This window comes from Melitaea cinxia, chromosome 29, assembly GCF_905220565.1.
Source record: "Melitaea cinxia chromosome 29, ilMelCinx1.1, whole genome shotgun sequence".
Lineage (NCBI taxonomy): Eukaryota > Metazoa > Arthropoda > Insecta > Lepidoptera > Nymphalidae > Melitaea > Melitaea cinxia.
In genome coordinates this window covers 7,812,148-7,838,002 of record NC_059422.1, presented here as the reverse complement: position 1 = coordinate 7,838,002, position 25,855 = coordinate 7,812,148, and the positions used below count along the sequence as shown (strand labels likewise).

Genomic DNA, 25,855 nt, shown 5'->3' with positions numbered 1-25,855 from the left:
TTTATACGTAAATCTATAAATTTGAGGTTTCCTTCTCTGTTTACAAATTTAAAAAATTGTTTAGTTACATTTCTTTACAGTCTGAGAAATAATGGTTATAAACTTCTCCCCTTAACTACTCAGTATTTATTGTTAATTTATTTAAAATAAAGCATATAAGAATATTTTGATCGTTTGTTTATATTTCAGTCTCAAAATGAAAATTCGAATACGAGATAGAATCAAAATTCGGCACTATAATACATTATAAGTGAAAGACGTCAGCTAAGAAAGGAAATTAGGAAATTTATTTGATAAATTTGTGTATTAGTTTGAAGATAGATTGGATTAATTTGGGTAATATAAAATTTTTAAAAAACAGTTAAAGGCACGATATGGACAGTGATCATCTTGTACAGACTTGCTTTTGTAATATTTTTTTAATACATAACATACACACACGGTCACCTTTCCTTAAGGTAAGCTACTTAATGCCTGTGTTATATGTAACAGCCAACTATTATAGTATTTTTTTTAAATATACATAAAAATAATACACATATGAATAAAATACAAATATTACACCAAGACTCAGGCGGGAATCGACCCCCAATAGGTTAGTTATTGGATTTCAGATTTACGTTGTTACAATTTTGATGAAGTTACCTTAGGCGTTGTTATCTAGCTACATTTTGGAGTAGACGTTTCCAAGTGATGGTGGTATACTGGCTAAAATGCTGTATATTATAATTTATATGTATTACTAATGTAGATGTTCGCTGGATACACATATAATCGTAGACTGTATATACCCAATATAGTAAAATAATTACAAAATTTTATATGTAACTTTTCAAGTTGACTGTAGTACAATAATTATATTAAATGCGCAAAGTGCTCTAAGGCGTTCCACTACGATTACCTATCTATTTGAGGCAACATTAGCGATAACAAACCTACAACTTCAAAATGGTTATGTCTTCTTTGTACCCAAAAATGTCGTAATAACGACAGTCTCTGTTTGGTCTAAGCCACAGATTACCATAAAACCTTCAAGATGATTTAAATGACCAACACAAAACAATTTCGCGACTTAATAAGAGATATTTTGACTAAATAACTAAAACATTTGAAAGATGTAATTTGTGAAATGAAGGTAATGAAAAATACGAAACCACCATACAAGATAATGGGGATACTAAGGGTAAATTGAGGCAATTGCAAGAGAAAAACGGATCATTGCAACCCAAAATTGATGTCATTACCAATTGAGTGAACCAGTTGGTGCAAAATTCATAAATGACTAATATTGAGGTTCTGTGTACGCCTGACAAGAAAGATGAAAATTTACTTAACCTTGTCACGGAGTTAGGAAAAACAATTAATTGTAATATTACTGAACACAATCACAGAGTCAGAGAGTAGAGTAATAAAAACACAATTCACTCACAGCCATCCCAATTTACCTCAGCCAGGCAACTATTCAACCCATTCCCGACCCGATCTCCCTCAACTACGACTTTATACACCCAATAGCTCGACCCTTATATTATAGCTCAAATCTGTTTTAATAAGAGTTTGCTTTTAGGGGAAAAAATAAGATAATATCAATTACATTCTAGCATTCATAGCTTATTCCGTTCCTAACAAACTAAAATTAATGGTGAAAACTTCACCCTGACTAATCTTGTATACACCAGAAAAAATAGATAAATGTGTGAAGAAGGTCTGAAATAAAACATAGAATTTGTCCGAATTCATCTCTTAGACGCAATTCCCCTTATTTTACGGTAAGTCATCAATTTTCGCCTGCGAACACCTCTCAGATACAAATGAGGTCTTACACGCCGCGGTCAGACAGGCTGCTAAAGAGAATGGCTACAAATACGTTTTTATGCAGAGACGCGTCTAAACGCGTAATACAGAATAGCCAGTCGAACTTAAAAACGCACCCTCGTAGCATTTTCATAGTCGATTTAATCACAAGATATAACATTTATCAAACGAGGCAAGTAAATTATTGAATTCATTGGAAAAAAATCATAATCCGCTATTTATAGATAAATTTAAAAAGGATTATAAATTATCTGGAAATGTTTTGATAAAATTTACATTGGAAATCGTCATTATCTTTATATTTTTTCAATGTAATGACACTTACCTTTAATATATATATTAGGAAACGGCGAAAAGAGATGCAGTAGATTAAGAACAGTGAAGTTCGTGTGATCTAAGACTAAAGAGTGTGAAATAAACGAAAAAAAAGCGTCTCCGATTCGACGCTATGTTTGGTACGTAGCTATACTGAGCGTATATTTGGACAATTACAATTTAAATTAATTGATAATGAATTTATATACGTTATAATAGATTTATTTTTTGTGGAAACAGAGTGAGTTCTAATTTTTAGGCTCCAATATTATATTATATTTTGATTTATTTGGAAAACAGACAGTGTACAGAGACTTAGTTAAAGCTAATAAAAAACATAAAAAAGGAAATAAAAATACACCATTTAAAAGTTTTCACATACGGTTATTATATAATGCATGTTTTTGTGATGGCTTTAGGTACATTTAACTTTAAGCCACTAGTGATCTATTTAGCACTTTTAATGAAACAATAAATTTTCATCTCAAATGTGAATCTTAATTAAGTTTTCAATTCAAAGTAGTTACAATTTTTTTTTTCTTATAAAATAAATAAAATATTAGTTTTCAAAAAGTGGTTGATGAGGTCATTTTTATTTATATTTACATTTGGACAAAAGTGACGCAAAAATTGCAAGCATGTGAAAGTTTTATTTTTTTTTATAACGTTCTAACTAAAATGAATAAGTGTAAATGTAGATGCAGAAACGTTCAAAAAAACTTCTGTATTTTATTCTGAAAACTGAAATGATATAGCGAGAAAAGTAAATGCTAATTCTCTGCACAGATAATTTTTTAGTGACAGGAACAAGGCAATAAGTGTTTTTGGATCGAAATAATCTCTTGTTTGAAGTGTCACAAAAAAAGTAAATTTCCATTTAAGATAAATAAGGAAAGAAAAGATTAAATAACAGTAAATACTAAAACAAAAAAAAACTTTTAAATTGAAATGAGTATTGATACAGAGACTTATCTTAATCAAAGTTTCGTACCCCATAGAAAAAATCTCATAAAATATGGACAAATGCAGACCATTTCCTTATAGATCTCACTTATAGCCTCTAATAACTCGGTATTTTGTTGTATATTTGTCTTTGTTTGTAATTGATTCAAATTGTAAAATCCCACTGCTGGACATACGCCTCTTTTACCATGTAGGAGAATGGTTTGTTTAAGATATATTAATTAGAGTAAAACTGAATTTAGTTTAAGTCCACTATTACTAAAATGTGATCAAATTCGTAGTCCTTAATCACAGAATGTAGGTGCAAAAGTTTAAAAAAAAACGATCTTGTGTTGAAATTAACTGTATTCAAATCTCTGTAGCCACGTTGTGTAATGTAAGTAAGTGTAAATATAATAAAATAATAAGTATAAAAAAAATGTAGAATAGTCTTGGTCAGTGGACTCGCGTCGATTTTTAGAGACTATAAGGCTAGTTCTTAAGTTTTCTAAAGTTGCAGTGAGGTTAACGATGCATGTTTAAAAAAAAAATAGAAAATATGGAATAACAAGAGCACGGGCATTATATCTAAGCCTGTGGATATATCACTTACATACGTAAAAAACGTGTAATGTATGAAATACAGTGGAATAGTGCTTCAAGAGCATTATTTGTGGAAAATAAAGTGTAATAACATCTTTGTGAAACTTGGAGTGGTAAAGGAAATTGTATTGTTGTTACTAAAACTTAAGTGATGAATTGTAACTAATTCTCATCAGTTTCCGAAACTAGAGTTGAATGATACTCAGTAGTAACATTTTAATAGTAATTAGATACGAATCAGTACTATATAGATTAATTTATATTTATATTTTTAATAACGATTGAAACACGAAATACCAAAAAATACCAAAAAATTAAGAATTATCTAAAAAAAGGATAGTATCAGCTAAAAAATTATGTTCAAGAAAATCGGATGCAATTTCCTAATATTTTACAATAATTATTGAAAAAATCTCTGTACATTTTGTACATCAATAACAATAGTAATCTTTACGATGATCTGACGTCACAATAAACTTTATAATTCTTTATCTACTTGTATAATCGAGTCACTTTATACATTTTTGATAGTGTGATAATACTTAAGAACTCAAATCAGACCAAAACAATAAAATTAATTGTTTGCTATTTCGATTGTTCTTTGTTTAGTTTAGTACCAAATAACGATTTTGACGAAATATCTACAAAATACACCCATGTTTATTTATCATATTTGTAAAAATAACCAGTAGGTTCTTAATCATCAGTATAAGTAGTAACTTATAATGGCAAAAACACATTTTAAATCAATCTTCAAAATAACAATACACATGTAATCAAATAATATTAGTAAAAACTAAAGTTTAGCTACTTATAATCAATAGCTATAGCTACCTAAAGCTGTATCTCATTTAAATTTTAAATAATGATAAATTTTTGATTTAATTTATATTTGCTTACACATTCTTGTTTAGAGTTGCGGTCACGACTCTGTGTGACGAAAACGCGTCACACTCATTTCCTATCTAATTAAATTTTATCATATCCACCATCCCTCTAAAGGTGTGACGTAATTTTTCAAAACTTTAATTTTATTTCAAATTAATATTTTATTTTATTTTCAGTATATTTGCTCATACTGGGCGTCGTAGCTCAAGCCTACGGTCGACCCCAAGAAATATCACCAATTGATCATAGAATTCGTATCCCGGACCCAAACTGTATTAGGAACCATCAGCTGCTACCTCACGAATACGACTGTACCAAGTTCTATTACTGCGAAGATGGATACCGTCACATAAAGCCCAGAGATTGTGCTCCTGGAACTGAGTTTTCAGAAACATTGGAGGTACTTTTATTAACTTTATAATGTTGTAAATAAGGTTATTCGAAAAAATGTATCGATATTATTTATTATATATATAAATTCTATTTGTGTTTTTTTTTTGTTTTTTTAATAATATACCACCAACACTGTGCCATATTAATAGAAATCATATTCAGACATTTGCATTAGCTTGAAATTATTCCTGATAATATGCTCTACGCAAGCTATGCATATCCATTGTTAAAATTATTGGAAAACTCAAAACTATCTGGTGTTTATTAGTGTTAAGTTATATTTCTAGTTAATATGAGAATTAAATTAAAAAAAAATAGATTTGTATCAACTAAGATGAACTACATAATGCTCTTAATAATGTAAGCATGAAAGATGATTTATTTCGGTTATATCGCTTAAAATCTTGACAATAATATATTTTTCTGTATAGGTATGCATACATCCTGCAGCAGCTCAATGTACTTTGCCTGGAGTACCACCAGAGACAGCAACAACCCCAACAACAACGACAACCCCAACGACAACAACAACTCCCACAACTACAACAACACCAACGACAACGACAACCCCAACAACAACGACAACCCCAACAACCACGACAACCCCGACAACAACAACCACCCCAACAACTACTACTACCACTACTACAACACCAGCTCCAACAACAACAACTACTACCACTACTACAACACCAGCCCCAACAACAACTTCTACTACCACTACTACAACGCCAGCCCCAACGACAACATCAACTACCACTACTACAACACCAGCCCCAACGACAACATCTACTACGACTACTACAACGCCAGCACCAACAACTACATCAACTACCACTACTACAACGCCAGCCCCAACAACGACATCTACTACCACTACTACAACGCCAGCCCCAACAACAACAACACCAACTACAACTACAACCACCCCACAACCACAACCGTCATCTACAACGCAAAGCACACCAGGTGTAACCTTACCTAATGGATGTCCAGCAGACTTTGATGAGCATAAGTTGTTACCCCATGAAAATTATTGCAACAAATTCTACTACTGTGTTCATGGAAATATAGTTGAAGCAAAATGTGCCCCAGGAACTGTCTTCAACTACGAAATTCAGGTGAGGTTTTGAACATCAAAATCAGTTTGGCCAAATAGTGTGATCAATTATCCCCTAAGTCAGTAGCCACATGAATTTAATAAAATAGTCAAAAGATTGTGGAAAGAAGGAAGATGTTGTATTCTAAAAAAGGAGTCTATAGGAAGCCTTCAAATTTTTGCTAGAAATGCACAAAATAAGTTATCAAAAATATTTTTTTTGTAAATGTCAAGAGCATTAATCAATTATCAAATGTTCCTACTGTGTACATTTCTGGATTCGAATATCTAATCTTTAAATTATTTTATCTGTGAAACGACGAACTCGGATTAAAAACTGATATTAATTTAATTTCATGGCAAAGGTTCTCTTGTTACTTTTTGAACGCTTGTATATTTGTTTGAATATTTTGACACCGAAATATCTTTATTGCGTTATATTTATCAATTTCGTCGTCTTTGGTTATTAGAGTCTTCAAAATCATCAAGAAACGTAATCTCTTGATTAATATCATGGCCGCGTCTGCTATTGTTATGGGAAAAGAATATTTAAGGAGGTTAACATGAATTATAAACTAAATGATGTAACTTTAAGTAAATTATATTAACTTTATGCTTCATCATTACCGGACTTGACTAATGGATATATTGGATTAGTGTTTCTTTATATGAATTTATCTTAATACAAATTGTAGGGAACATTTTAGAGAATTTACAAAAAATTTACTGAACAAGACCATAAAAAATATGAGTTTTATAATGCTACTGGTTTTAATTTTATTATAATGCTTATCGCAAGTATTATAGCCATGTAATAAAAAAGATAAGACTATTTTCTTTGACAAAAAAAAAATCAAATATATGTACATTTGGTTAACTTATCTTTAAGTATCTCCCGATAATTTTTATGTCAAAAATTTTATTACATTACTAGTTTAAATTTATTTAGACTAGTAATATATAACAAATTGGTTATTCTGTGGAGAGACAAAAACATATTCCATAACACTCCTAAACTAGTACAAACATATACTGGCAGTGCTCACGCCTATGGTAACGATAGCTATAGCTTTCATAAGCCATCTCGAAAACATTTGTAGGGCAATTTAATACTAAAAATACGTCCCAATTTGGACGCACTAATCTGGTTACGAAGCGATTTATGATAAAATTACCTTGAAATATTAACGAAATAATCGTAATTCAACAAAAATACAACTAACTTCAATGTTGTTTCAAATTTTTATCCTTACTAAGGGATCCAAGCTGTACTTAGTCTTAAATAGCATTCATAGTAGTGGTATGCTGTTAAATTTGAATAATTTAATCACATTCAGCAGTAACATGTGCAAAATGGCAAAAAAATGGGAAACAAAACTATTTTCGACTTTTGTTTTTATTTTAAACACTCCATAAAATTTGACTAGATTCAGAATGTTAATTCTGCAGAAAAGAATAGGCAAAGAACTCCGCAGTTACTCTTTGAAAAAAATTGTACTTGACTACAAAGTTAGTAAAATCTTGCAAAAAATAAAGCACCACTAAATCCACGTATCTTATTTATTAGGTATGCGACTGGCCTGCCAACGTTGATTGTGGAGACAGAATTATCGAAGAAGATAATGGAGGAGGCGGTGACACTCCATCCACTTCATCCCCACCTGGTGACGGAGATGGTGACTTTGAAACATTACCCAATGGTTGTCCTGCTGACTTTAGCAAAGAGCTCTTATTGCCACACGATAACGATTGCGGACAATACTACCAGTGTGTTCACGGAAACTTAGTAGCACGCCCATGTCCTCCCGGCCTCCACTTCAGCTATGAACTCCAGGTATGATTCCTTTACTGCTATTAAATTTATGGTTATTTTATTTATTTAATTTCAATGATTTTTATCAAAGCAACAATATAAAAAATATAGCGCATGCGCTTTTAGCGATACGATGATAATTAATAATACAAAACACTTTTCCTTTATAGAGATGCGAATGGCCTGAAATTGCAAATTGCATTCCATCTGGAAATCCAACCGAAGGTCCCTCTGTACCTGATCAACCCACAGCTCCTACAACCGGAAACCCGACAGGAGGTCCATCTTCCCCTGTTCCAACAGCACCACCCACAGCTCCGCCTACTGGAGCCCCGACAGGAGGTCCATCATCGCCTGATCAACCCTCAGCTCCTACAACCGGTGCCCCGACAGGAGGTCCTTCTTCACCTGCTACAACGGCACCACCCACAGCTCCACCTACTGGAGCCCCGACAGGAGGTCCTTCTTCACCTGCTCCAACGGCGCCTCCTACAGCTCCACCAACTGGAGCCCCGACAGGAGGTCCATCCTCATCTGCTCCAACGGTGCCACCTACAGCTCCTACAACCGCAGCCCCAACAGATGGTCCTTCTTCACCTGCTCCAACGGCGCCACCTACAGCTCCTACAACTGGAGCCCCGACAGGAGGTCCATCTTCGCCTGCTCCAACCACAAGACCACCGGCGCCACCTACAAGTCCAGGATCAACACCAGCTCCGGAACTTTTACCTAATGGCTGTCCTGCTAACTTTAGCGAAGAGCTCTTATTGCCACACGATAACGATTGTGGACAATACTACCTATGTGTTCACGGAAACTTAGTTGTTCGCCCATGTCCTCCCGGCCTCCACTTCAGCTATGAACTTCAGGTAAAAATCCTTTACTGCTATTAAGTTTATGGTTATTATATTTATTTGATTTCAATGATTTTTATCAAAGCAACTATATAAAAAATACAGCGCATGAGCTTTTGACGATACGATGATAATTACTAATACAAAACAATTTTCCTTTATAGAGATGCGATTGGCCCGAAATCGCAAATTGCATTCCATCTGCAAAGCCAACTGAAGGTCCGTCTTCACCTGATCAACCCACAGCTCCAACAACTGGAGCCCCAACAGTAGGTCCATCTTCCCCTGCACCAACGGCACCGACTACAGCTCCACCAACCGGAGCCCCAACAGGAGGTCCATCTTCTCCTGCTCCGACAGCACCACCAACAGCTCCACCTACTGGAGCCCCGTCAGAAGGTCCATCTTCCCCTGCACCAACAGCACCACCTACAGCTCCACCTACTGGAGCCCCGACAGGAGGTCCATCTTCGCCTGCTCCAACAGCACCACCCACAGCTCCACCCACTGCATCAACGACATCCACAACTGCAGCCCCTGGAGGTGGAGATGGAAATGATGATAAATGCAAGACGGGATGCAATGTGCCTCACTGGCCCCACGAAACAGATTGCGATAAATTCTGGAGCTGTAATGGAGACCAAAAAGTCTTAGGAGTTTGCTCTACAGGACTACACTTCAACCCACAAACTCAAACTTGTGACTTCATCTGCAACGTATCATGTGAAAGAAAGTCAGTCCAAACTAATTATAATGCGGACGGCCTCAGCGTATTCTTGCCTTGGGAGAAGGTTGACGAACTTGCTAAGCTTAACAATCTGAGTGAAATACGAAATATTGGCTTCGACTTTCTATAAAGTTTTAGAGTATGAAAGGGAAGCAGTTTGTAAATTTACACGTAAATCTACAAAATTTGGGATTACTTTGTTTGTTTACAAATTTGAAAAATTGTTTAGTTACATTTAGTCTGAGGAATAATGGTTATAAACTTCGCCCCTTAAATTTACTTAGTATTTATTGTTAATTTATAGAAAATAAAGCATATAAGAATATTTCGATCGTTTGTTATATTTCAGTCTAAAAATGAAAATGATTCTCGCATTTTGTTAATTTCACATGTGAACATGAAATTTTGAGATTCCTTAAATGAATATAAAGTCAGACTGGTGTGCTATTTGAAATTAGCCAATGATATATTTTTTTTTATCTGAGAAGTAATGTAAATAATGTTTTTACAATCAAAAGTTTTTGTAGTATTTTATTTAAAACTTATGTACAATAAAGCATGTTAGAAAATAGTTGTCTTTTTTTTCACATAAAATGAATTTGGTACTATTATCTTAGAAACCTATACGATAAACGTAAAATATTTAATATCAAATACAACTAGACGGAACGTGACTCAATTTTTAAAACTATGGCCTTCACATCTTCTCATTTCTTATTGCAAAGAGAATTATTTCCTTAATTGTAAGGAATTTTTAAGCATACATTTATTAAAGTAAAACTTCTAGCTTCAGCAACACAAACACAGCGCACAAACGTGATCGAACGAGACGAACGGAAGTTGAGAGGGAAATATAAGTAAGTGAAGATAGAAAGATAGTTACGTTTCGTATATTAATGTATTAGATAAAGAAGTTCTGCTTCAGTCGTTTGGTCTAAAATACACTGCTTTTTATTTCAATAGTGTTTTAGTTTTGACTTATATTACACATACACGCGTACACGCCAGCTCCTGTCAAATTTTGGTTTAACTGAGGTAGGGAGGAGGAAATATTCTGTTCGGAATCCAGAGCAGCCCGAATGGGGAAGTATTTCGAACTTACAGAACATCACAGCTGAATACTACTGCTTTTAACCTATTACCGCAACATACCAGAAGCATAACCATTACTGTTTTACCAAATAACTTTACTGTTATATCACTTTACCGTTATTACCACAAACTACTTACCTTTTACTGGCACTTTACCAAGTATCAAGAAATAGTTCTGAAAAAAAAAAACTATTTGTGTTCTTTTTTTTTCAATTCTTTCATTACCTTCTGATTAAGACTAATTTCGACACACTTAAATCCATAAAGTGACAAACGAGCGTATGTTCCCCCTTTTGGTAAAAGCTACCATGCCCTATGGAAAAAAATTCATAAAACATGGATAAATGCAGACTTAATTCTGATACCGAGTTATAAGAATCTATCAGATCTCATAGACTCTCATTAACCTTGTGTGAGAATTTGGTCTGCATTTATCCATGTTTTATGAGATTTTTTCCATAGGGCAGTGTTGTTTCTGTGGTAAGGTGTCATAGAACACTTGGGGAGGGTCAAAAATTGGGTAGTCAATGCGCTTGCGATGCTTCTGGTATTGTAGGCGTCTATAAGTTACGTTAATCGCCTACCATCAAGTAAGCCGTACACTTTGTATGCCAATCTAGTTGTATAAAAATAACTCACCAGGATCTGGATATTTCAGACATTTGGTACAACAATTATCATGTCCTAGGTCCTTACTTTCATAGATCCGATTGATTTTGGTTTTCTGTTACTTTTATGGCATTTTCTAGACATAAGGTTAACATCTTAAACTGTTACTGTGGCATATAAATCTTAAAAGTCAGTAGGCTGCTCGATTTCTTGTCAGAAACATGCAAACATGTGTTTGGGTTCACAATAATATCAGTGAGGTGTGAGATTGATGATTATCGACCACACCGATAACTTGTATTAATTTTGCTGACTTGGATCGAGTGCAACACCTAATATAAGCAAAATTGTTTATTAGCTACAATACAGTCGAACTTTTTATACGAAAAAGTTTGTTATTTCGTTTTAGCGTTGTAAGTTTGATTGTCACAGTGTTATTTGGTAAATTAAGAGAAACCTGTTATTGGCAATACTACATAACATATACATAGCTGTAAGGTACATTGTTTGTAAAGCTGTTGGTTTTCTAAATAAAGAATAAAAAAAATTGTATCTATTATACCGATATCCGTCAGCTTACCAGTAACCGGTAAAATAGGTCCTCAAGAATTCAAATAGTAATATCTAGTAGCAACTTTACGAATAATAGTATTGCTACGATATATTCAAAGAATTAGAAATAAATGGTTACCACATAAACAAATTTAATCTTTGTCAATCTTTACGATCAATCATGTATTTGTAGCGACATCTATCGCGCAATATACGAACTAAGAACTGACGTATCCTAAATCGCGATATCAAAGTTATCAGACTGATTAAACAATATACATATACAAGAACTCGACAACAACCGTCGGGGCTGTAGCCTACCAGACACAACACCCGTCTGGATTCTCCCTTTTCGATAGTGAATGAGGAATTTCACACCCTGTTCCTAGAACCTCCAAATATTTATAAAATAAAATTTTGGGAAAAATAAAACAAAATAATATGTTGTCTATGTCTATGTTGTCTAGAAGACATTGCTTTTCAACGCCTAGGACACTGTCGGTACCTGATTTTATTTATTTATACTTTATTATAAAATAATATATTAACATCAAATACCTACTGTACACTCCTAAAAACTTTAACCTAAAGGTTTTTGTTTTAGATATATACTAGTGACCCACCCCGGCTTTACTCGGGTGCAATGCGGATACTAAATCCTATTAAAATTATAAACGCGAAAGTTTGTATGTATGGATGTATGGATGTTTGTTCCTCTTTCTCGCAAAAACTACCGAATGGATTTTAATAAAAGTGCTTATACATTAGAATAACACATAGGCTATAATTTTAAAGATGTGTGTGAATTGTCCAAAATATAACAATAGTTGTCAAGTAAGTTGGAAAAAAATCTGCCATCTGTGAGCTATTCTGGCGTACGCTGCAAAAACTGTGGAGTTTACATGTATATAATGTAGGAAGCGCTACGCTACGCTACGCTAATAGCGCGGATGCCCAGTCTAACTGCCATGCTAAAACAGCGTCGGCTGCGTTGGTTGGGGCATGTACACCGGATGGACCCCTCTCGACTTCCGCGGCAGATCATGCTTGGCGCAGTTGCGAACGCAAGGAGGGATGTTGGGAGGCCTTTGCTCCGTTTTAAAGACTGCGCCAAGCGCGATATGGTCGCTTTTAACATAAATCACAACAGCTGGGAAAAGTTAGCCGAGAACAGAGACCAATGGCGTAAGAGCGTGAAGGATGGTCAACAACATCACGATGAAGCCTGGTTTGGACTCTTATCGGACAGGAGAAACAAAAAACACCAGAACAGCGACATCGGTGACACTAGCACATCTTTTCCTTGTTCGGTGTGTGGTAGAATCTGCCGCTCCCGTATCGGCTTGTACAGCCATCAGAAGAAATGCTCTTCAGACACCGTTTAAATCGTCTGGAATAGACGAAAAGGCCTATGATGAATGTAGGAAGAGAAATGTTTATCTTAATTAGTCTTACAAAAAGTCCGCGACAGCATATATCTATCTTTTATGAGTAAGCTATTATCGCCAAAACAGTGAACCATAAATACAATAAAAATTGATAATACATTTGTAATGCTCATTCGGTAGTAACAAATTGATTTTTATATCAAAATAAATACTTTTATTATTAAACTTCGGCTTTTACATTGTATCATTTAGACGGTAATTAATATTTTAATAGTTACGACGATTTTATTAATCGAGTGCGCGTTTCTATTACGACGGGCGAGGTGGAGAACGAAGTCGCTCAGCGCTGAGTGCGCGACCCGAACGCGGGCAGAGTGGCAGACGCGCGAGGGCAGACTTCAGTGACGGTCGTGTCTATTTAGAATTTCAAGGCGCAAACTAGCGTGTTGTTATAAACGCACTGTACATAGAACGGATTTTATTTCATTACTTTTATTATTATTTAGGGTTTTTATTTTAATTACCTACTTAGGTTGGTATTTAAGTTAGTTGTTAGTTTAAGTTTAGTTGATTTTGGTATTTACATTAATAGTTAATTACTTCGTTTTTATTTTATAATTGTCATAAAGTAGTCGGTACACCTGTAACTCATCCCCAATAAGGATTGAGGAAGTAGGCGTTAACAATGAAAATTTTAAATGTATGTAACTCCGAAACTATTGAACTAATTTTAATCAAATTTTGTAAGCATCTGTAATTTAGTCTGACTTGGAAGATAGAATTTTTTATCTCAATTGAACTCGGTAGGTGGCGTTGCTATCGGCATGTAACTTCGAAAGTACTGAACCAATTTTTATCACATTTTGTAAGCATCTGCAATTTGGTCCAACTTGGGAGATAGGATAGTTTTTATCTCAATTGCACCCGATGGTGCCGCTGCTATCGGTATGTAACTCGGAAACTACTGAACCGATTTTTATCAAGTTCTGTAAGCATCTGTAATTTGGTTTGACTTGGAAGATAAAGTATTTTTTATCTTAATCGGACGGAATTCGTCAATTTTCGTCTGCGAACATCTCTCAGCTACAAACAAGACTACACGCCGCGGTCAGACAAGCTGCTAAAGACAAGGCATACACATACGTTTGTGTGCGGAGAGGAAGCGTCTAAATGCACATAACAGAAAAGTCATTCGAACTTGAAAACGCACCCTCGTAGCATTTTCATACTCGATTTACTCACAAGATATAACATTTATCAAACGAGGAAAGTACTTTTGAATTCATTGGAAAAAATATCATAATCCGCCATTTATAGATAAATTATATTTATAAAAGGATTACAATAAGTTATATGGAAATGTTTTGATAAAATGTAGAATAAAAATCATCATTATCTATATTATTTTTACAATGTAATGACACATGCCTTTCATATATACATATATAAATAAAGAAACGGCGAAAATAATGTAGTTGATTAACAACGGTGAAATTTATGTGATCTTAGAGTAAAGAAGTGTAAAATAAACGGAAGAAAAGATCATCTGATTCAACGCTATGTTTGGTACGTAACTCTACTTAGCGTATATTTAGCCAATTATCACGCTTCAGCCTGTAATATCCCACTACTGGGCATAAGCTTCTTTCACTATGTAGGAGAAGGACCTTAATCCACCACGCTGCTCCAATCGGGTTGGCGGTTATATTCCCTACTATGAGTAACGATCGCTATCAGGTGTATATGATAACAGCCGGGACCGACGGCTGAACGTGCTCTCTGAGGCACGGTGGAGGGACCCACAGCGTCTGCACAAACACCCGGACCACGGCAAACATCTGTGTGGCTACTACAATTTTTTTTTATCATCTATATACGTTGTAATATATTTATTTTTCATTAAAACAGAGAGAGATTATTTCTACGCTCCTATATTATATAATTAATAGTGTGTTGCGTGGCGACCATTTATATACATTTAACTTTTGACGACGCGTTGGTATAGCGGTCATAGCACTGGCTGTTGCGCTAGCGGGGGTCGATTCCCGCTCACGACAGACATTTGTATCGGCCATATAGATGTTTGTCGTGGTCTGGGCGTTTGTGCTTGTGTATTGTGTGTGTTTCCGGACCCCTGACACAGGAGAAAATCCTACTGGGGGCCGTTGAGTGTGATATGTTTATTTATTATTATAACTAAGCTACTTAGTGATCTATTTACCTTTTTTAATGAAACTATAAATTTTCATCTCAAATTTAAATCTGTGATATAAAATAAATAAAATGTTAATTTTCAAAAAGTTGTAAGCAAGATCATTTTTATTTCTATTTGCACTTGGGTGAAAATTATCTAAAATTTGGAATCACGTGAAAGTATAAATTTTTGTTGCACGAATAATACATAATATATTGCCCCCCCTTGTTGATACAAAGGGGGGCTTAATACCTTACCAACCTACCTTAGGAAGTATTGGAGAGGATATTTCTAGGTTTGCAAAAGTTCCGCCGGGGTTTGCAGAAGAATTCGGATTCCTGCGACCCCGGCACGGGCGACGAAGGTGGACACCGCTGGTTTTTAGTGGGTAGTCCGGCATTGCACCTACCGCCGGGTGCCCCACACTCCCGCTGCCCAGCTCGGCGGTGGGGTGGGGTTTGCAGTTCTGACAATTAGATAAATTTGGGTTTCGTTGCGTTATTATTGTTATTGATTATTTGTTTGATACAGGAACAGTACAAAGACCATATTCCGAATGATTAATATTTACTTACGATTAGTCAGAGGCTATCTTTGTTATCTGTTACAGGGTAGTTAAACAGCAAATGCTATTATCATATAAATTTATGCTTCTAATAATTTTATATGTTATATTATTTTTTATTTTTATTTATTTATTATTATAGTGTTCTTATTGTGATTATCATTTGTTTAAGTACCAGCATAAAGATGGCGATACCATTTCCGAATAGTAAATACTAATTTTATGATTGGTCAGTCACCCTCTTTATCATGTATTGGCGTAATTTCAGTGTTATAAATATGATAATTTGTAAGTGAAGAAGCCGTTATTATTTAACTATTATGCGGCTAACGTTGCTACTCGGTAAGTGACGTATAAGTGATTAGTGTGATAACTTATTCAATGTAGTTAAAACTATGTATTGTAAATGAATAACTATAGATTTGAAGTGAGAAATACCTAACTATTTCGTTGAATGTTTTCAATTGTGATCTATACAAGTAAATCGAAAATCATAATAAGGCTCTAATTAACATAAATAAGGGTAAATGTAGATGTAGAAACGTTCCAAATAATCTTCGGTATTTTATTGTGAAAACTGAAATGATGCAGCGGGAGAAATAAACACTAATTCTCTGAATACTTAATTTATTGGTGACGAGAACAAGGCAAGTGTTTTGTAGATCAAAATAATCACCAATTTGAAATGTCACAGAAAAGTAAATTTGCATTTAAGATAAACAAGTAAAAGAAAGATTCTATTTCCATTGTGATCTTAACTTAATCTTTATCAAATTAAGGGGACCTGGTGACTTATAGTACAGGTATTTTATAACTTTTTTGAGCACCAGTGCTTCGCTAATCGTGTTGTCAATTAACCTTTAATATAATATAAATAAATAAATAAATAATAAAATAAACTGTAAAGTTTCGTCTTATAGATCTCAGCCTCTCGTAACTCGGTAAAAAAAATTCGTTTTGTATTTATTTAAGTTTCTGTGAGGTTTATGAATTTTTTTTCCATAAGGTAATTAATAATTGAACCTATCAAGGTCCTGTTCACACATTATATCATAATCAATAACAGGAAATATTAATTAAAATTTTACCTATAAAATCCCATGGCTATACATTCGCCACTTTCACCATGTAGGAGAATGGTTTGTTTAAGATATATTAATTAGTGTAAATCTTAATTTAGTTTAAGTGCAATATTACTAAAATGTTATCAAATTCGTAGTCCGTAATCAAAAAGTGTAGATACGAAAAGAAAATAATTGTATTTGCTCGCAAACGAAAAAAAACCGACTTCAATTAGATCGACAAGTAATACAACGTAGATCGACGAAAAAATAGTCAAGTAACTATGCGTTATCATAGAATACTCAAAAGTAGTTATCAGATCTCGATAAAATTTAAATGTGACCACATGATAAAGATCAGCTTTCGATTAAATTAAAAATTATCAAAATCGGTACACCCAGTAAAAGTTATGCGGATTTTCGAGAGTTTCCCTCGATTTCTCTGAGATCCCATCATCAGATCCTGGTTTCCTTATCATGATACCAAACTAGGGATATCTCCTTTCCAACAAAAAAAGAATTATCAAAATCGGTACATTCAGTAGAAAGTTATGCGGTAATATAACGTAGGTCGACGAAAAAAAGCGTCAAGTAAAAACGCATTTTTAGATATAGCTCGAAAAGTAGTTGTTAGATCTCAAATAAATTTAAATGGGATCAAATGACACACACCACTTTTCGATTAAAAAAATTTCGTTGAAATCGGATCACCCAGTCAAAAGTTCTGAAGTAACATAAAAAAAATACAGTCTAATTGAGAACCTCCTCCTTTTTGGAAGTCGGTTAAAAAAAGGTCTTGTGTTGAAATTAACTGTATTCAAATCTCTGTAACCAACGTTGTGTAATGTATGAAATACAGTGGAATAGTGCTTCAAGTGTACTATTTGTGGAAAATAAAGTGTAAGAACATCTTTGTGAAACTTGGAGTGGTGAAGGAAACTGTATTATTGTTACTAAAACTTAAGTGAAGAATTGTAACTAATTCTCATCATTTTCTGAAACTAGAGTTGAATGGTACTCAGTAGTAACATTTTAATAGTAATTAGATACCATTAGTAGTATTTAGATTAATTTATATTTATCTTTTTAATAACTATTGAAATACGTCTGTTACAATTGACTTAATTTGTAAAGAGATCATCATTTAAAAAAAAAAGGATAGTATCAGCCAAAAAAATAATATTTAAGATATTGGGATGCAATTTCCTAATATTTTACATCATTTATCGAAAAAATTCGCCTATCTAATTACATTTTATCATCTCCACCATCACTCTAAATGTGTAATATAATTTTCGAAACATTTAATTTTATTACCAATTATTTCGTTTCCAGTATTTTTCCTCATACTGGGCGTCATAGCTCAAGTCTACGGTCGACCCCAAGAAATATCACCAAGTGATGATAGAATTCGTATCCCGGACCCAAACTGTATTAGGGACCATCAGCTGCTACCTCACGAATACGACTGTACCAAGTTCTATTACTGCGAAGATGGATACCGTCACATAAAGCCCACAGATTGTGCTCCCGGAACTGAGTTTTCGGAAACATTGGAGGTACTTTTATTAACTTTATAGTTTTGTACATTAAGTTATTCAAACACGACAAAGTGTCACGTTCCGCCTGAGCCTGATGAAAGCGACAGCGCGGAACAAGCGATAGAGAGGTAAGATCGGCCCAAACGGTTGCTTTTTATCTCTCTTGTCGCGTGACGTCAGAGCTATCGGATCGAAATAATTCAGTGATAATTATTCAATTCATAAAAGTAATTATGTAAATGCAATTTGTCCATGCTTTAGATTAAGTACGATCGAATTATGGGGTTTTTGGGGGTGGAAAGCGGAGGGTGTAAGGGGCGCTATACTAGGTAACACTGCACACTTCGAAACCCCATGGTTATAGAGATATCCATGGTTAAAGTTTTGATATTAGAGGAAGAATTTAATTCTATTATAATACCTTCGAGCTCCGCCTCTGACTCCACCTTAGCTCCGGCGCTGCGGGGAGTGCCACTTGTGCGCCGTTTCGCAACTTTAATAAGTTATTTTCGAACAGGAGTACGTAAAAACGATCTCGACTGCAAGATCAACAAACGATACAACTTGCGTTAATCATGCTTCGTTCCATAGCTTTCACGTGTTCTTTTCACATTTCGCACGTGATTCGATACCTGCAATTTTTCATTAATGTTTCATTATGGCGTTATCACGTAATACTATCCTCCGTAAACTGATTTTACAGACAACCAATTTTTTTTAAATAAGATACCACTGACACTTTCTTATATGAACAGAAATCATATTGAGACATTAGCATTAAATTAACACTATTATTTATTATGTTAATAATATTTAAAGTTCGGCCTTGATTTTAATAACTGATTAGGTTTTTGGTTTTATTAATATTGTATGAGATATTTTTTGATAATATGAGAATAAAATTTTATAAATATATATTTGTATCAATCATGCTGAACTACATAATGCTCTTAATAATATAAATATGAATTTGGCTTTATAGTAGTTATTTCGCTTAAAATATTGACAATAATATTTTTTTCTGTATAGGTGTGCGTACATTCTGCATCAGCTCAATGTACTTTACCCGGAGTATCACCAGAAACAACAACAAGTGCCCCAACTTCTACTACTAGGACTACTACAACGCCAGCCCCAACTACAACAAATACTACTACTACTACAACGCCAGCCCCAACTACAACAAATACTACTACTACAGTAAATACTACTACTACAACGCTAGCCCCAACTACAACAAATACTCCTACGACAGCAAATACTACTACTACAACGCCAGCCCCAACTACAACAAATACTGCTACTACTACAACGCAAGCCCCAACTACAACAAATACTACTACGACAGCAAATATTACTACTACAACGCTAGCCCCAACTACAACAAATACTCCTACGACAGCAAATACTACTACTACAACGCCAGCCCCAACTACAACAAATACTACTACGACAGCAAATATTACAACTACAACGCCAGCTCCAACTAAAACAAACACTACTACTACTACAACGCCAGCCCCAACTACAACAAATACTACTACTACTACAACGCCAGCCCCAACTACAACAAATACTACTACGACAGCAAATATTACTACTACAACGCCAGCCCCAACTACAACAAATACTACTACTACTACAACGCCAGCCCCAACTACAACAAATACTACTACTACAGTAAATACTACTACTACAACGCTAGCCCCAACTACAACAAATACTCCTACGACAGCAAATACTACTACTACAACGCCAGCCCCAACTACAACAAATACTGCTACTACTACAACGCAAGCCCCAACTACAACAAATACTACTACGACAGCAAATATTACTACTACAACGCTAGCCCCAACTACAACAAATACTCCTACGACAGCAAATACTACTACTACAACGCCAGCCCCAACTACAACAAATACTACTACTACTACAACGCCAGCCCCAACTACAACAAATACTACTACGACAACAAATATTACTACTACAACGCTAGCCCCAACTACAACAAATACTCCTACGACAGCAAATACTACTACTACAACGCCAGCCCCAACTACAACAAATACTACTACTACTACAACGCCAGCCCCAACTACAACAAATACTACTACTACTACAACGCCAGCCCCAACTACAACAAATACTACTACTACAGCAAATATTACTACTACAACGCTAGCCCCAACTACAACAAATACTCCTACGACAGCAAATACTACTACTTCAACGCCAGCCCCAACTACAACAAATACTACTACTACTACTACAACGCCAGCCCCAAACACAACAAATAATACTACGACAGCAAATATTACTACTACAACGCTAGCCCCAACTACAACAAATACTACTACTACTACAACGCCAGCCCCAACTACAACAAATACTACTACTACAGCAAATACTACTACTATAACGCCAGCCCCAACTACAACAAATACTACTACTACTACAACGCCAGCCCCAACTACAACAAATACTACTACTACGACAAATACTACTACTACACCGCCAGCCCCAACTACAACAAATACTAGTACTCCTACGGAAAATACTACTACTACAACTCACACCCCAACAAATGAAATTTTGAGATTCTTTCAATGAATCTTAAGTCAGACTGGTGTGCTATTTGATTCATTGATTTGATCAGTGATATTTTTTTAATCTGAGAAGTAATGTAAATAATTTTTTTATAACCAAAATCTTATGCAGTTTTTATTTAAAACTCGCTGCCTGGACATACTTCGTTCGGTCAAAAGTTGATAGTAAAAATATATATTTTTTACCTTTTTTATTTTTAGTTTTAATACCTTCTATGGGCCAAATCATACAAAAAATAAATTAACCGAATTGGTTGAGCAATTCTCGAGTTATGCGCTTAGCAACATTCATTTTTATTTATATAGACTGTTAGATTTACGTATTCATAGAATAAAATTCTGTATTTTGCATAATTGCTTAAATTCATGAAGATTATAACTGTATATTGAAATTTATTATTTTTCTAAATGGCAGTTCTGGATAAGATTTGCATAGCTCCCACCTTTTACAATTAGAGGAGCAATTTCACAAATAAAACGTCTTCATTCACTGTTTGCTGGACAACATAGTGCAACATTTGGCTAAAGTTTCCAATCGACAAGAAAAGTTATAATTGTTGAGCCAACAAATGTAAAATTAATAAATCTTGTTCTCGGCAAAGGTTATTTCATTGTGACCTAAAATTATTTTTTATTTATATTTGTTACTTTAACAACTATGTGTATACCACATCAAGTCTGTAACATTCCACTGCTGGGCACAGGTCTCTTTCTTCATGTAGGAGAATGATTGGAGCTTAATCCACCACGCTGCTCCACTATGGGTTGAGGGATTTGTTCCCTAATATGAGTAACGGGGATGTCCCCAAACGGAATTTACAAGAACGAAATTGATTTTATCATGTCTAATAATGCAAAATATATCAAAGATGTTTCCATCATACATAACTTAAATTTTAATTCGGATCATAAAATGGTTCGTGCTAAACTAACAGGAACGAAAATAAAGACTAAAAGACAATTTCGCACAGACAACTCATCCATTTTATGTACCGGCAATATCACTCAACTTATAAGTAACTTGCAGAAAGAAATAAATAAAAAGTCAATATACCAACTACCAATCCAGGAACAATACGCGAAACTTATAAGCCTATTGAAAACAGAAACCAAAAAAGTAAATACAGATAGCAAAAAAGTGATATCGGACGAAACATACCAACTATTAAAAGAAAGGAAAGAATTATTACAAAAGAAAGAAAAGAAAAATTACCGTCCCAAAATATCAGAACTCAGTAAAAAAATTAATGTAAATATCAGAAAAGACAAGAAAATTAAAAGACAAAATACACTAAAGAAACATATTGAAAAAACAGGTGGAATTAAAAAGGCAATAAAGGAATTAAATAGTAAAAAAGAATGGATGTTAAAAGTGAAGACAATGGATGATAATTATACAAATAAAAGAACAGAAATAGTTAAAGTAGCAACCGAATATTATCGAAATCTTTACCGAAGCAAAAACCCAAAAAGAATAACAAATAAAATAAATACTGACTCGATCCCTGAAATATTGAAAGAAGAAACAATAAGAGCAATTAACACGCAAAAGAGGGACAAGACACCGGGTGCTGATCAAGTAACAAATGAGTTATTAAAATCTACTACACCAGTAATTGCTCCTATATTAACACACATATTTAACAACATTATAGATACCGAAATTATACCTGAAGACTGGACTAAATCAACAATAATATTATTGCATAAAAAAGGCGACAAAGCAGATATAGGGAACTATAGACCTATTAGTTTGATGTCCAATGTATATAAAGTATTTTCAAAAATAATCCTATCTCGAATCACTTGTACACTCGATGAAAATCAACCAAAAGAACAGGCTGGTTTCCGCAGTAAATATTCAACAATAGATCATATACATGTTCTAAGGCAAATCCTACAAAAGTACAACGAATACAACAAAACATATTACCTGGGATTTGTTGATTACAATAAAGCATTCGACTCCTTAGAGCATGATTACATCTGGGAAGCACTGCGTATACAGGGGATACAGGGCAAGTACATAAAATTACTCCAGAACATATATTCTAAAAGCACAGCTCGAGTTAGACTAGAAACTACAGGAGAAGAATTTCCTATAGAGAGAGGGGTTCGTCAAGGGGATCCAATTTCACCCAAGTTGTTTTCAGCGGCGCTAGAGATTATATTCAGAAATCTGCAATGGGACCACGAAGGACTGGATATAGATGGTGTAAAGTTAAATCACTTACGGTTTGCAGACGACATAATTTTATTTTCAGAATGCCCAAAACAACTTGAGCAAATGCTACAACAACTGTCAGATCAAAGCGCGATAGCAGGGCTTACAATAAACACAGCGAAAACAAAAATTATGACGAACACCTCACAGTCATATAACATCAGAGTCAATGCACAGGAAATAGAATACGTGGAAGAGTACGTATATCTAGGACAACTCGTAGCCGCAAGAGATACTATGCATAAGGAAATAGATAGAAGAATATCTAACACATGGAAAAGATACTGGTCCCTTAGTGAAATAATGAAAAATGAAGACATGCCGCTTAAAGAGAAGAGAAAAGTATATAATATCTGCATTTTACCATGCTTAACATATGGTTGCCAAACATGGGCATTAACAGAAAAATTAATGAACAAAGTAAACGTATGTCAAAACGGAATAGAGAGAAGTGTAATTGGGGTAAAAAGATTGGATAAAATAACATTAGAAGAAATAAAATATATTACTAAATTTAAGGAGGCAAAAAAGACATGCAAGACTTTAAAATGGAGATGGACGGGACATATGATAAGAGATACAAACGAGAAATGGACAAAAATGATAACGGAGTGGTATCCTAGGAATGGAAAAAGAAATAAAGGGCGACAAATGAAACGTTGGGAAGATGACCTGAAGAAGGTGGCTGGTCCAGTGTGGATGAGAATAGCGAGAGACAGATCAATGTGGAAAAAATTAGAGGAGGCCTATGTCGAAGGACAAGCTGTTTGAAACCGATTGTCAATAACAAACTAATATAAATTTTTTAATTTTTCTATAAATTGTGGAACAGTAATAAAGGCTTATTTTATTTTATTTTTATTTTATTTATTTTTATGAGTAACGATCATCATCATCATCATAATCACTTCGAATAACGATCACTAGTAGGTTATTTATGACAGCAACCGGGACCGACCGCTTAAAGTGCTCTCTGAGGCTTGGTGGGGACACCCAAAAGGACAGACATACAAACCGGAAAGAAATATAGTAATATTACATATCTTTATATGTAAATTTGTGCTATTATTTAAACCTGAAAATTATAAATATCATTTTAGTTCAGTAGAGCTGTAACATGTGTAAAACTTTTTTTAAAGAAAAATACAAATGCAGTTTAAAAGGAGGCAAATTGAATAAGTCTCGCGATAATTGATTGTTTGCACTAAACGGGCAAGAAAACATTATTCAAAGATTTTCTTTATATAATACTAGCATCCTGTCCCGGATTCGTACGGGTATTTAACAAAAATTTCAAAATTTTTCTTCACTATCACTTCACTTCAGCCTATCGCAGTCCACTGCTGGGCTTAGGCCTCCACAAGTTCGCGCGCAAAATGGGGGAACTTATGTATTTTGCCTATAGTCACCACACTGGGCAGGCGGGTTTTTTTTTTACAAGTCATATACATCCACGGGCTTATAAACCCATGTCCTTTTTTATTCTAAATACATGCAATTTTTTTTTTATTTTTTTCTATTTCAAGGTAGGCGTTACTGGGCAGGCGGGTTGGTGACCTCAGAGCTAGCTGTGTCGCACCGAAGACCCTTTTTTATATTTTTTCACTAATTTTTTTTTCAAAATATGTCACCCGCGGATAGTGTAGCTGCAAAACAGTGAGAGAATTTCTCTAATCGGTTTTGTAGTCTTAGAGCATATTCAACAAACAAACAATCAAATTTTTACTCTTTATAATAGGTATTAAGTATAGTAGAAGTATAGACAAAACTGGCTGGTGGGTCATACAGAGTTGAGTCAGTGTTTGCTGTGTTCTGTTTATTTGCAATGTGTGTGATAATATAATATATAAATAGTTTAATAATTATATTCTAATAATCATATTCTAATTTAATGTTTAAAAAAAATGCAATACTTATTTCCGCCAGTTGTACATTTCTTTTTGTGTATTGTGTTATAAATTATATTGTGTGTGTTTGTATGTGTATGTATGTATATCTACTATAATGAGTATGTATATACGTTATATGTATATACGTTGTATATTGTTAGATATTTGAAAGTCTAGATTTTATCAATCATATTTTAATAATTAAAATTAAACAAAAATGTTTAACTGTTTTCATGTATCTTAAAATATATTTTGTACTTTTGTAGACATTATTGTAATCAACTACAGTAAAATCGGCTATGATGTACATACATCACAGGTGACTAATTTATGGAAGGTTAAATTTTTGTTATTTCTGACTCTCTACCTTTATTCCGGTGCTGCGGGAAGTGTACTCATGCTCCTTTCTGCGACTTTCACACGTTATTTTCGAACAAATGTACGTAAAAGCGATCTTTACTGCAAGATCAAAATACAATACGAACTGACCTTTAACGACTGACAAATAGACACTTTTAAACAAAATAACGACATAATATTCTAATAAAATTAGTAACATTGCGTGCTAGAATATAGGTATAGAAATTCGAAAACTACCCAAAACCGAATCGGAGCACCCCACTGTCCACGTGGTCTTGCTCTGCCCTACCCCTAGTGTTTTTTTTAAGCCGGAGGCGCGGAG

At 34.3% G+C, this 25,855-nt stretch overlaps 3 protein-coding genes across 3 annotated transcripts; all 3 read left to right on the top strand.

The window, feature by feature from the left end:
- The first annotated feature begins 2,808 nt into the window (after positions 1–2,808).
- On the top strand, positions 2,809–9,757 carry LOC123667791 (mucin-2-like). The gene is made up of 6 exons (XM_045601630.1): positions 2,809–2,818; positions 4,740–4,963; positions 5,388–6,077; positions 7,623–7,889; positions 8,039–8,737; positions 8,887–9,757. The coding sequence occupies exons 1-6, from the start codon at positions 2,809–2,811 to the stop codon at positions 9,577–9,579; spliced, it is 2,583 nt and encodes an 860-aa protein (XP_045457586.1). The 3' UTR covers positions 9,580–9,757.
- Positions 9,758–16,169: 6,412 nt separating this feature from the next.
- On the top strand, positions 16,170–21,064 carry LOC123667790 (mucin-2-like). Its single transcript, XM_045601629.1, has 3 exons — positions 16,170–16,191; positions 18,246–18,469; positions 19,481–21,064. Exons 1-3 carry the CDS (start codon positions 16,170–16,172, stop codon positions 21,062–21,064), a joined length of 1,830 nt encoding a protein of 609 aa, XP_045457585.1.
- Positions 21,065–21,864: 800 nt separating this feature from the next.
- LOC123667789 lies at positions 21,865–24,055 on the top strand. Its single transcript, XM_045601628.1, has 2 exons — positions 21,865–22,445; positions 23,010–24,055. Exons 1-2 carry the CDS (start codon positions 21,902–21,904, stop codon positions 24,053–24,055), a joined length of 1,590 nt encoding a protein of 529 aa, XP_045457584.1. The 5' UTR covers positions 21,865–21,901.
- The last annotated feature ends 1,800 nt before the right edge of the window (positions 24,056–25,855 follow it).